At 48.7% G+C, this 13,655-nt stretch overlaps 1 protein-coding gene across 5 annotated transcripts in view; it reads right to left on the reverse strand.

Annotated features, from left to right (window-relative positions):
* Positions 1 to 13,655, reverse strand: part of DDC (dopa decarboxylase) — a 90,197-nt gene that overhangs the window by 67,771 nt on the left and 8,771 nt on the right. For 4 of the 5 annotated variants that reach the window (XM_014738979.3, XM_070264429.1, XM_014738978.3 and 1 more), the window contains exons 2-4: positions 6,526 to 6,754; positions 3,085 to 3,198; positions 461 to 580 (exon numbers count right to left, since the gene is read on the reverse strand). In XM_014738979.3, coding sequence (XP_014594465.2) covers positions 461 to 580; positions 3,085 to 3,198; positions 6,526 to 6,726 — 435 coding nt within the window. In that variant the 5' untranslated portion in view covers positions 6,727 to 6,754. Of the gene's footprint in view, positions 1 to 460; positions 581 to 3,084; positions 3,199 to 6,525; positions 6,755 to 7,291; positions 7,404 to 13,655 lie in introns of those variants that run through there. The other variant, XM_070264428.1, reaches the window with a different exon arrangement.

Below are 13,655 nucleotides of genomic sequence, written 5' to 3' on the forward strand. Positions count from 1 at the left end.
CAGTCAGAAAGATGTGGGCTCAGACCCCAGCTCTAGAACTTACCAGCTGGGAACCCATGGGCAAGTTACCTGACTGCTCTGTGCCTTAGTTTTCTCACCTGTAAAATGGGAGTATTTTAATTGAGTGTTGTTGAGAGAATTAAATGAGTTAAAGCCTGGAAAGTGCTTGGGCATGGTGGCTGGCAATGGGGAACACAACAAAAATGTAGTTGTTTTTATTACTACACGCTTGCTGAGTAATAACCACTCTTCTATCTACCACAGAGTGAGTGAGAGGTGGCACCGGGATCCAAATCCACATCCCGAGTTCTCATAATAACTCATCTCTGCTTGTTTTCCAGGAGAAAGGTGAGGATGCAACAAGAAGCACAAGTGTCTCTTTTGTCCACCTACAGCTGTGGTCCCTTTGTGAAAGCCATGCATCCCAGAAAGCTGGACTCTCCACCCCTCCCTGCCTCACCTGGATCACTCCACCTCCTTCTCCAGCGTTCCCAGCCAAAAATGCCTCTGGCAGCTGAAGCATCTTCCCAAGCCAGTCCATCATCACAGTCTCCAGCTCTGTGCACGCCGGGCTAGCAGCCTGCCGTGGGAGGGAGAAAGGAGTTAAGCACAGGGCAGCTGCCTTCAGCTTCCTACCAGCTTGCGACAAAGGGGTAAGACAAAGAGAATAACTTTGTTACTTCCCGTCACTTAGATTTTATCAATTTAACAAAAGGTTTTAAACATTTTCAAAAGCCCCATCCTTGGGCAGAATTACATGTGATTGTCTGCTTTTCCATCGCAGAGTTCCAGGGAGAAGCAGTGGCAGAGACTGGGTCCACGGCAGCAGGCCCCTCCCTCCCAGCAGCTCTAAGACATCCCTGAGGGCCACTCAGGGCAGACTGGTGCTGACAGCTTGGCACACAGGAGATTCCTCTTCTTTCCCACACTTGGAGAACAGAGGGAACCATACTCCGCAGATCCCAGATCGGCCACAGGACGTGATATGCTCTCTGTGTACAAAGCTCTACTGGTTCCCACATCTCTGCTGGTGACCTTGTGTCCTCCACCTGCAGACTTGGATCCCTGGGGATGTCACCCTCTTCCCCTTACCCTTTTTCATTCCAATTCTCTGGGGCCTGGTGCCAGAGAAAGGAGCTAGTTCTTGCAGAATTTTGGGAGCAGCAACAGAGTTTAATCTCCCACTGAACCCCCGGTTAAAACTGCCCAATCTCAGGCGCTATTCAAATGCCTGAAACAAGTTTCACACTTATGCCCCTTGACCAAGAGTCAAGGGAGAATGGTTGGGAAGGAAGGCATAGCCCACAGTAACACCCTTACTCTACCGTGCTGCGCCACACTGGCACTGTGCGCTGGCTCATTTAGCCACCTGTTTATTTACAGAAGGATCTAGAAGGGCTCACTGGAGGACCCTCCTCCATAGTCACAAGTCAGTGGAATGAGACTATCCTGAGTCGAGGAGGTGGGCTCTGGGCCGCCTGAACCCTCTGGGAGCCCTCGGCAGCTCACAGACCTTGCCTTCTAGGCTCTCGAGATGGCACTCTGCATACTCTCCCCTCTCATTGCACACTGAGAGGGGGAGGTAGGTTGGCCGTGGGTCCCACCTGAAGATGGATTGAGCCTCCACCTCCCTGGGGGGCTCATTGTTGTGCTCAGGGGTGCTCTCTGCCTCCACGTGCACACCAGCTCATGCTGCTCTTCTGGTAAGAACAAGCAGCACTTTCTCCTGCTAATCAGCCCCACCCAGAGGGGCCTACCATCCCAGCTAAGCCCAGCTCCAGGCATAGGGACCTGTACTCGCTATTAGGAGCCCAGGTCTCAGCCAGTACAGCCTAGAGACCGAGAGGCAGCTCTCCAAAGCCCCAGAGATATCAGACAGTGCTCAGAAAGAGCAGACACAATAGGATGGATGCCAAGTCACCCTGAAGGGACAGGATGGCTCTGGACTGGCAGAGTGAAATGAAATCTGCTGTAGTATCTAATGAAAGAAAATGTCCTTTAGAGGGGAGGGGTGTACTCAGCAGAGACAAAGGGAGGTCACTGAAGCCACACTGGCCATGCCCATCTGTCTCCCAGTGGAGAGGGAGGCCTTGGGGCACCTGACAGAGGAGCAGCTAAGGCGTCTGCAGCAGGGAGCCAGGAAGGACTCCTCCAACCCTCCCCCTCGGGGCTGCTAAGCAAGAGCGAGGAGGAGGGATGGTGCAAGGGACAGTGGTCAGCTCCGCTGGGTCCTGCTGCTCAGCATGGCGTGTTCATGACCCGAAATCGCCTTTACGTGCCCCAGGCCTGTACTCAGCAGGAGTCAACACCCATGAGTCCACTCGGCCCCAAGGCACAAGCAGGTACACACTGTGGGTCAGACCCTGGCATTTGAAGAAGTCCCCACGGTATAGGCAGCCCCAGGTCCCTGCCACAGTCAGCAGCAGCTCTGCTTCTGAGCACTCTGTGTTTGGGAAGGCGGGAATCTTTGCTGTAGCCCTGAGATGGGAGCAGAGAGCCACAAGGAAGAGCCAGCCCAGCCTGCCCTTCTGAGCAGGGATCTTTCTAGGCATTTTACCCCAGATAAGCTGGGACTGGGCTGGTGGTGTGGTCACAGGAGCTGGCCCCATTTCCAGAATGCCTGCTCTGCATCACTTGGCATTTCTGATGGGCTGGGGCCTCTCGCAGGACAGCAGCCCTGGCTGAGAACAGATGGGAAGGGACAAGGGCAGCTGTGTTTCTCAAACTGCACATTATACAGAAATCCTCAGGGCTGCTTGGTAGAAATGCAGACTCCTGTGCATGGGCTATAGAAATTCTAGGGCCTCGACTGTAATTTTAATTCATACCAAATACCTCTGAAAAAGCACTGCTGTGCAGAATTGGCTTTGGGTTGTGGAAACCTTTCCAGAAAGGTCTCTCTCTCCCTGTTCCCTGTATTCCAAATTTCTATTCCTTTATGAGGACTCTCTAGGGCTGAATCCTTCTCCCCTCACATAGGTGGCACTGTCACCTGCTCATATCCTATGAGTACAGATGTCATGTCCTCGTGGCAAGACCCCCCAACACTGCCAGGAACCCCCACAGGATCACCCCAACACTCACCCAGGAGAAGCCAATGCAGCCGATGGCCCCGCACAGCATGTCCGCGAGCATGGCTGGATACGAGCTGGCTGTGGGGAAGTAGGCAAAGAAGTAGGGGCTGTGCCAATGGGTTACCTGTTGGGGATAGAGTGGTGACTCGAGTGCAAGGCAAGGCAGCCCCATGAGCGGAGGTGCCTCAGTTTGCCACAGCAAATGCAGTCTCTCAAAACAACACTGTGTTTTAAATCCTGGCCAGGTGTGCTTGTCAGTGAAGGAGCTGCACCTGAGGGCCCTAATGCATTAGGAGACTGGTTTTCCTAAATCTGCTCCAAAAACATAAAGTCTGTATTAGAAAAAAGGCCTGATTTACTAGGTTTCTCCAGCTGCTCTTACTGCAGCCTCTTCCTCACTCTCCTATACCATCCATGCCCTCCAGCCAAGCATGGCTCTGTCATCCCCCAGACCCCGTGTCTCTGCTGTCCCCCAGTGCAGCCAGGGTGCCTGAGGCTGAGGCAGCGGCGAGACCACCCCAGGTGTCAGGAGGAGGAGGAGAGGATGATCAAGGACACCTCTGTTCCTGGGGCAGGAGCTCTGCAAGCCCAGCTAGGTTGGGAAGACTAGGAGTGGTCGTGTAGGATGGGCTGGGAACATCTCAGAGTGTTGGAAGAAGATAGAGGAGGAGAGAAAATGAGGGTGGGGCCCAGTTTTGCTTCTTTAATTTGTTCTTGTTGATGACACACCTGTCATGCGAGAACAGAGTAAAGCCCTTAAGACCCCACCCTTCCCTCCCAGCCCTCTGTGTGATGGTCATTCAGTCTCCAGTCAGAGTTGTAATGCCTTAACCGGTGTGCAGGAGACACCACCCAGCTCCCCGTCTTCCCGCACCTCCGCACTCTTCATCCAGCGCACAGCAACCGCACGCATGCTGGGAGCTCTCCTGACTGCCAGTCTGGCAGCCATTCGGTTTTCTGGGTTACCTTAGGCAACTGATTGCAACTCTCAGAACTCCAACCTCCTCTCACGCTAAACCAAAACATGCACCCGAGTGTTTCTTCCTCCTCTAACCTTCTCCAGAATCCCCAAAGGCTGTAGACACGTTCTCCCAACACTACTCATTTTCAGTCTGGGGAGAAAAGCAAACATTTCTTCCTGGATAACACTAGCTCTCAACTGTCCACTGTCATGACCTGGGGTGAGAGATGCCCAGATCGTGAAGGCAGCCACCCAGGAACCCTCCAAGAACTGAGAGTACTTGGCAGGATTTACGTGGTTGTGGGGACTTGAGCCCCGATCTCACTCAACACAGCCACCCCGCATCTGCAGGGTGAGGGCAGGACAAGAGGACAAAGCTATTCATCCTACGTGAGGGGGCGGTGCCAGCAGCAACGGGCGTCTCAGAGGGACAGGGCCGGTGAGGCTGCAGGCCTGTGCAGGGCCAGGGAACCGTCTGGACAGAGGGAGATGCTCAGCCCAGTCAGAGCCCGCGGGCTCAGGCAGAGAGGCTGGTGGCGAGGCTGCGGGCCGTGAGGAGCAGCAGACCCAGTGGCCAGGGCACAAAATACTTTCAGGAGCCTGGAAAACTTAAATTTTTTTTTTAATCAGAAGAAAACATGAGCTTTCAGGTTAAAGGAAAAAAAAGGTTTTTATAATATTAATATATTCACCTTTATGCCAATGCATTCATAAACCATAATTTTCCGTATTTCTAAGGGGTCCACGGGAGTAATGGTGTGGCCCTGGGCCATCCTCCCCATTCAGGAACCTGGAGGCCCTCACTGTGTCTCCTCCCCACCTGCCCTAAGACCTGCGAAAGGACAAGAGCAATTCTTGACTAGGGACACATGTGCCTTTGCCTCACTCTCAGCTACGACTCACACAACACCCTGGACGGATGTTCCTACGCTCCCTCTGCAGATGAGGCCCAGAGAACTCTTCTACCTTCCCTGCAATCCCACAGCTGGCAAGTGGCCGGTTCGACTCCCCCCCAGGGACCCTGCCCCAAAGCCCGTGCGCTTCCTAGCACAGCTCTGCGCAGGGAGTGCCCCGTCTATCTGAGCAGAAAGATTTCAAATTCCAGTCTTCTGTAGTCCCCCTGTTCTGGACTGCATGCGTGTGGCCCCCCAAATTCCTATGTTGAAGCCCCAGTCCCCAAAGTGATGGTATTGGAGGTGAGGCCTTTGGGAGATAATTAGGGCCAGGTTAGATGGTGAAGGTAGGGCCTCTGCAGGGAGGAAAGGCCATGTGGGGACACAGGGAGGAGCCGGCCTTCTGCAAGCCAGGATGAGAACCCTCACCAGGAACCGAATCAGTCTGCACCTGGACCTCAGATAGCCAGGCTCAGAACCGTGAGAACTGTTTGTTGTCTAAGCCGCCCTGCCTGTGGTATTTTGTAAGGCTGCCCGAACAGAGTAGGACACACCCTCTGCCTGACATTTAACCACACCTGCCCCTGGAGAGGTTGGATGCTCAGCGGCTTGTTGTATTTGCACAACCTCTAGGCGAGAACTGGAATCCTCCACTTCGCTCAAAGTACAAATGTCAAAGGAAACTCTCCAGGGAGGGAGAAACGGCAGCAGGCCTCTGGTCTTGAGGAACGGATCCTTGAGTTCCGAGGGCCTGAGGCCCAGCCCCGCTCTGGGGTCAGTGGCTCTGTGACCTGCTCACAGGTAAGGGGGGCTCAGGGCCTCTGTGTCCCATCTGAAAATGAGGGAATGGACTTGAGGATCCGAGATCCTCCTCCCACATTAACACATGGGCTTTTAGGTGAATTCTTTGTCAGGGAAAATCTTGGGGAAACGTAAAGCTGTAGTGAGTTTCCTTTGAATGTGAACTGCCTGCTCCCCTCTGAGAGACTTTCTGGGGTGACAACCGGTCCTGGTCCTCTCCCTTCCTGTCTGAGCCCCTCTGGGAACCACAGGCCAAGCTATGACTCACTGGCTTCCCATAAAGAGGCTGCTTCGGCGGTCAGCCTCTGGACAGAAGCAGTACCACGTCGCCCATTCTCAAATAAAATTAATAAAACATTTCTTCCACACGTGGGATTTACTCTCTGCTAAACAGAAGATGGTTAGGAATATGCTTTATTTTGAGCAATTAACATCCTTGAAACCAGCCACCAGTGGTTGGTTTCCTCCAATGGTCGGATATGACTCTCATGCATCAGGGTCTTAGGGCAGGGGACTGATCTGGGGGCTGTGGGGAAAGTGCACTCACTGCCTTTGGCGCCCACACCATATGGGTTGCAGTCCTGGCTCCATCACTTACTAGCAGTGTGACCTTAGGTTGATCACCTCACCTCTCTGGGCCTCAGTTGCCTCAGCCATAAAATAGAAATGATAAAGTTTCTCTCCAACAAGATGGTTGGAAGGATTAGATAAAATAATAGATATGAATTGCCTGATGCCCAACAGGTGCTACATTAATGCTAACCCTCCTGTTCTCTGATCTTGGATATAGACTTACCCCTGGCATGATTATCTTCTCGACATCATTAATGATGTCCTCAAATGTGTCTGGCTCCTGGGGGGCGGTGGTGGGGATTAGGGGGCGAAGGTAGCCAGGCTCCACATCGGGGTAGACCTGGCGTCCCTCGATGCCTTCCATGTAGTCAGCCACGTAATCCACCATTTCTTTCCCTCTCCTTCGGAATTCGCTTGCATCCATGGTGACTGGGCTTTGTTGGAGGTGAAAACTGCGCAGAGAGAGAAAAGAAACCAATTGGCAAACATGAGACCATTTAAAACTGGAGTGAGGCAGTTCTGAGCAAGCTGACTGCTGGGGCCACCTGGGCAGTGACCCAAATACCCTGGCGACCACCAGTTCCCAAGTCAGGAGCACTTTCCTTCCATGTCTGGACTGGGTGGAAGTGACACTGTATTTGGAGATGGCAGGAAAATGCTTATTCTAGTATTTGCCAGCTATTCAACTGAAGACTGCCACATTTCGTTTTTTTCATTGTCTGTGTCAGTAAAATGGACTAGAAACACACATTTATTTTCATAGTCCATCTCAACTTTAATGACGAACATGGGTCCAAGTCCTGCCTTGCCCCTTAGTAGCTGTTGGACAGAGACAAGTGATTTTTAACCCTCAGAGCCTCTCTCTTTATCTGAGCAAAGAGGATAATAACGCTGATCTCTCAGGAAGGTATGCAGGCATTATCACACAACATGCATAAGGCACTCAGCCCAGAGCCTGGGGCAGCATAACCCCCCTCAGCATCAGACACCTGTTAAGCACGACAAGACAGATTTTGTTCAAGACTATTGCAGTAGAGGCGGGAGGCTGGATTTAATTCCCCATACAACAGGGGCAAGTGAGCTTTTATAGCCAACAAGCAGGCTGAGGGAGCCCATGGAAAATTACTAAGAGCAGCTTCATTAGTTATCCAGGGTGGAGGACAAAGAGCTAGATTGGCTGTCAGGGTAAAGCCATCCTCAGTAAACTGGCTTAGCAGGATTCTTGGCTAAAACGGGGCTTGGCACGCCAAGTGGGGAGCTCTCAGGGGGAGGGCTCAGAGGAGCTGACTGCAGTTTGGTCAAGGAGGCAGTCTTCCTCAAAGGGGAATCTGTTAGACGATGCCTTTCCTTTCCTCAGCATTCTCGCCATTGTTCTTTGTTCAGAGTATTCTCTGCTACATGAACAGCATGGCAAGTATCCTATGGAAGTTTCCAGGCTTCTTTAAGGCCAGTTATTAGATCAAACCACCATTTCAATGTTACTGTTTGAAAATACGTTTTTCATCTAATGAATGCACGAGTGACAGCAAGTGGGTATAAGAGAAGCTTCTAGATTACAACAACAGTGAATGCTAAAATAACAGCATGAGAAAAACCAGAGTGATTGCCTGGCGTTCCATTGCACCACAGTATTTCATAAGCTGAGAGCCACGGAAGGTCCTGCTTATCATCCAAAATATCACAACCAGACTTCCCAAATCTGTTAGTGTAAAACCACAAAGCCTTATATGTATAACTTCTGGTTTATAATTCCCTGGGCCTGCAGGCTTCTAAATTAATTTTTCATTTGGAATGACTCTGCTTATGTCAAACACTGCACATAGAGTGAAACTGTTTTTAGCTCAAATTGAAGTATTTCAAATTGACATGATTCAAATTCAAACAAAATTGTATCAAATTGCAGACCTTCTTGCTAGCTTACTGTTTTTACAAAGCAATTACGAGCCTATTTCCCGCATTGATAAAGACTTTTCTATCACGTGATTTCTCACAACTGCATAGTATGTCACAACTTGAATGTGCTATCCCCACAGTGGGCACTGCTACTGTTGAACATTTGGATCATTTCCAACCTTTGCCTGCGTTCGTGGGAAGGGCTGGTATAGCCTAGTGGCCATACTTCAGGATGGAAAGCAAAAGCCTCTGATTCGGGTATTTATTAGCTGTATGACCTGGTATACATTCCCACCGCAGTAAACCTCAACTGAAAACAAAAATCATGACAATAACAGTACTCCCTCAGAGAATTTTCTGTGATGGTTAGATAAGTACCTGGGAACAGCTTAGAACCGTGGCACAAAGTAAGCATTCAATAAATGTTAGTTATTAGCTTTTCTAGAAAACACTCAGATGTACAACCTTATATTTACATTTTTGCACATTTCATTTTGCATTAAAAATTTCTAGACGGAAGAGCATTTATCTTATAATTTCTTTAGAATAAATTCTTATGGAGATACATATTTTTAGTATTTTTAAATTATATGGCCAAATTTCTCCCCAGAACTTTTTCTTACCAAAGTGCTCTCCCCTCGGGGGTGCATAAGGATACTGCTTGTGCCATTCGACCACCCACACTGAGTCTGTGCATCCATTTTGAGCTTTGCCGGGCTGATAGGCATTAATGACTCCGTTTTACTTTGGTTAATGAGGTTCAACAGTTTTCTCATGCTTCTTTGCCACTTGGCTTTCTTCTTTTATGAACTGCTTGTTCACTGCATTCTTTTCCACTATTTTTATCTAATTGCAAAAGCTCCAATGTAGTACGCTCATCCTTATGTCTGTGATGTATTTTGCAGACATTTTCTTTATTTTTATTTGACCTAATTTTGCTTATAATTTTATTCTGACCTATAAGAATTTCCATTTTTAGGTAGTCAAATCACATGATCTCTTCCTTTGTGGTTTGTATCTCGTGAGTGACGGTTAAAAATGCTTTTTAAAGTAAATACTAGAGCAACCTCTATTTGCCCTACTGAGGGGCAGCTCAAACAGAGGAGCTATGCAAAATTAGGAAAGTTGCTTGGGTTGTCGGAGTATCAGCTGCTCACTCCTAATGGGAATGAAAGATTTCGATGGCCAAAATAGGATGCCTCATAAAAAAACAAACAGGAGACAGATATATACCAAGTTGCCACCAAAAGAAATATTCCCAAATTCTAAGATAGGACCTGGCTATTATTTTCAAATCATTCTGTCATTTATTTGCCAATTATTTCCCACAAAGACCTTTCTAGAAGGCCCTTGGTGCAAAGCCAAGAGAATCTTGTGTTCATTTTGTAGCTGTTTGATACTTCATGCCCCCAAGCTGGGCAAATATTAGCTGGAAGATGTAGACAACAATAAAGGCTATGACTGATGCCTTTCCAGGCTCTTAAAACAGCTTCTGTTGACCTAATCTGATCACAGTGTCAGCAGCAGCTGCACACCACAATATTTTACGTGCAGCTCCTGTCGTGTGCTGTGTGTGCATGGTGAGCAATCTTTCCCTGGACTTCCGGGTCACTATCTTACTACAGCTGTGACAGACACAGCACAGCTCCAGCCCCACACGCTCTGGAAGGTAAGAACTTGCCTCCCCTACGCTTCCTCATACCTCCTGACTGACCTGGGGGCTTATTTGTTTTTGTAATTTATCGTCCTACCAATATCCTTTGCTAAGTGTGGGCTTCTCCAAGCAGAGTCTTCAACTCTTTATTTTTGCTTTCTCAGGACCAGTCACAGACCCTGGACCACAGTAAGCACTGCGAATGTTTGCTGAGTGAGGAATGAGTGAATGAATGGACAAATTTCTGTTCCTCTGAATATTTTATTGCTGAAATATGCTAATTAGACCCTACTGTCTACTATTAAGACAGCAAAAACCACCAGTCCATCAGATATCTGCGACAAAAAAGCCACAGGAAACAATCATGGCCCAGGAACAATGGGCCCCTGCCCCAAAGAATCCTGACCCACTCCCACCAGGGCCTCTCATATCCAGTTCATGCCAAGCCTGTGGCCCTCCAGGCTCAGTACTGACTCAGTTTCCCCAGTCTAGGCCTTGGGATTTCACAGTGAACTCGGGCTTCTCTCTCCTCTGGCTCAAGAAGAGCCCTGGACCATGGGAATCCAACCTCTGCCACCGCCATTTGGCCGGAACTGAATCCAGGCTCTAGAGGATGTCTCACTGGTAGTGGGGGTGGGAGGGGTGGGACTGAGCGCCCATGGGACCTTGGGGCAGAGCCTTTGTGGTGATTACACACCTGAAACTGACAGGGCCAACCAAGTCTGACCGTTTGGGTGTCTGAGTGGGTGCATCCCTCTGGGAGGCTGGGGGCCACAACCAGGTGCTTTGTGTCTGTCCATGGTCCTGCCTATTGGTGCATGCAAGCCACAGTCTTGCTTCAAACCCTGGGAAGCTAAACACTTCATTCAACTTCTCTTGGCTTTCATTTTCTATCTTGATAAAAAGAAAAGTGTTTACATTTTTTCTTACACTGTTCTAAGAAAAATGAACCATAATGCATGATTGAAGAAACATTTCTCCAAGGCCAGCCCGGTGGCATAGTGGTTAAGTTCGCACGCTTTGCTTCGTTGGCCCAGGGCTTGCCAGTTTGGATCCTGGGCACAGACCTATACATTGCTCATCAAGCCATGCTGTGGTGGTGTCCCACATACAAAATAGAGGAAGATTGGCACAGATGACAGATGTTAGCTCAGCGACAATCTTTCTCAAGCAAAAAAGAGGAAGATTAGCAACAGATATTTGCTCAGGGCCAATCTTCCTCACCAAAAAAAGAAAAAAACAAACCCACTTCTCTCTCTGGGACTATGAGGCCTTGGCCCTCTTTCTTCCCTCAAGCATTTAAGTATCAATCTAGGCACAAAACTAATTTGGCTGATTATCTCCTGAATTGACTGGTTTCTTGATGAACGTGGGTACAAAGAACATACATGAAACCAACAGGAAAAATGCTTCGGACCAAGACCAGAAAGAAGTTTCTAACATTGAGAGCTTTCTAACAATAAGGATGACTTTCTGTTAACTCACCTCAAAAAAAAAACTCCTCTAAGTTCATTTGTAACTCTTAAGACTAGTTAACAGTGAGATTATTAGGAGCTTTGGGTTATTTAAGCTAGCATTTTTGTAAGTGACCGTGAAGCACATGATAATCAAAACCAGCCCACAGGAGGCCTGTTGGCACAGCACAAAGTATCAGCAGACCCAGGGTCACAGGCCACCTCTTCCAGTCACTGAGTCACTGTGGCCCGTCGTTTAACCTTCCTGAGGCTCCTTCTCAGCCTCTGGAAAACGAGCTTGTGTGAAAATACCTCCCACAGCTGGTGAGGATGCGGTGAGATTGTGTGTAAAGGGCCTGATAGAGAGTAGGTGTTTAGTTAAAAGTTGCTTATTAATCATAGGGAGAATGGTGCAAGGGGAGAGAGGGCAAATATGGGAACTCTCTCCTTTCTGCTCAATTTTTCTGTAAACCTAAAACTGCTCTAAAAAATAGCTTCAATTTGTTTAAGTAAAAATAAATTTATTAACTGAAGAAAAGTACCTCAATTTGTGGCTTTAGAGAACGAGCAGCCCTTCCTCTCCTTGTATGAAACATTATTTCACTCATGTTTCTTGGCCATGACTCTCAAGCCCATCTATTGACAAGATGGAAACCCCACTGTTTTGCAAAGGCTGCTTCTTTTCAATTCCTGAGGTTTCGATCGTGCTACTCGATTCGTCAGACTCTTTCATGAGATAATGGTCACAGGACTGGAGCGGGAGTTTAGCGCTCAGCCCTACCTTCACAGGTGAGTGCTCCTCTTGGTTCTGAATCTACATGCTTAACCCCATGCTCCTCCAGAAAGCGGTCTTCAGAAGTCAATCTTACATGAAGATATTACATTAGTAAGGCCCTCAGCACACAAGTTTTAAAAACTGCGGAGAGACAATCTTCATAGATTCACTCGCAGGGTGAAGAAGTCGCCATCACAGCAACATCAATAGAAGGTATTGCTGAGAGGTGGTACCCACAAGGAAGGAGAGAAAGTGGACTCAGTGTTCAGAGTCCTGGGTTTGCATCTTATCTTCATTCCATGTTAGCTGGGTAACCTCTGGTAACTGGGGAAGGCTAGTTAATATCTTGGAAATTTTATGTCCCACATCTGCCCTAGACTATAGGGACCAGGTGAGCAGCCTGTGCTCCTGGAGCTAGGACACAGGTCATTTGCGCAAAGCCACAACTTCGTCAGGCTTGCCCAGCACAAGCTGGTGCCATGGACGAGACTTGGTCAGTGCCACAAAGGAGGGGGATACCTCTGCCCTCTAACCTCCCACCAGTGCCTCCCATTGGCAAAAGCCTACCAGGAGCCGGGGGTCCTGGGAGCCTGGGAAACACAACCTATGGAGGTCAGGAGGGGAGAGACAGGATAGAGATTCAAAACGGGCTATCTTACCTTGTTAAACGCTTTATTATGTCTGCGTTATTACTACCCTGACTTGACAGGTGAGCAATCTGAAACCCAGAGATGGTAAGGTCCTTCCCAGGTGCGAAGCTAGTGGTAGCAAAGCCGAGGCAGAACCCCATGGTTCCTGCTAAGCACTATCCTTTATGCCAAAGTGCATCTACTTGTCATCCCGATAATTAACCCAGGTACCGCATACTATGCACACACACACACACACACACGGACACTTACACACACACAAACACACTGTTTCCACTTCCTTCCACTCATACAGTTACTTCGATGTAAATCGAGGTGTTGTTGGTGAAATAGAGACTCTCTCATTGGTTTAGAAAATGGCCAACATTCGTATATTAACTTACATGTTCCAGGCACTGTGTGGAGCTCTTTGCATGTGTCCTCTAGTTAATCTGCATAATAACCTTGTCGGGATTATTATCATTCCCTTGAACAAACGGAAAGGCTGAGGTGAGAGAGGCCTGGGCCACAGCTCGACTGGGCACCCCCTCAGTGCACTGGACTCACACACCCACACAGCACATCCCTAACAGCTTTGGCTGGAGTAGGAGTATGGGTTGACAAACCTTCAAAAAAGTGCAACTAAATCCCAAGATTAGAAACTTGAAAAGCCAGTTTCTCTCTGAGCCTCCAGGAATGATTTTCCAAATGCCTCCAGAGGCCATATGGGGCATGGCAGCTTCCAGGGGTGTCTCCCTTGCCTTAGATCATGTTCCTAACAAACGGCTTCGTTGGAGGTATAGGTATGCCCATGGCCAAGCCACTTGACCTCTCCAAGCCTCCATCTTCAAACTGTAAAATGGCTATAATACTAAGCACCATAGAGAATTCTAAACAGGGTACAAAGTCATTTATATGGTTGGTGTTCCAAGCACGCAAGTTCTCTCT

The sequence above is a fragment of the Equus caballus genome, chromosome 4, assembly GCF_041296265.1.
Source record: "Equus caballus isolate H_3958 breed thoroughbred chromosome 4, TB-T2T, whole genome shotgun sequence".
Classification (NCBI taxonomy): domain Eukaryota; kingdom Metazoa; phylum Chordata; class Mammalia; order Perissodactyla; family Equidae; genus Equus; species Equus caballus.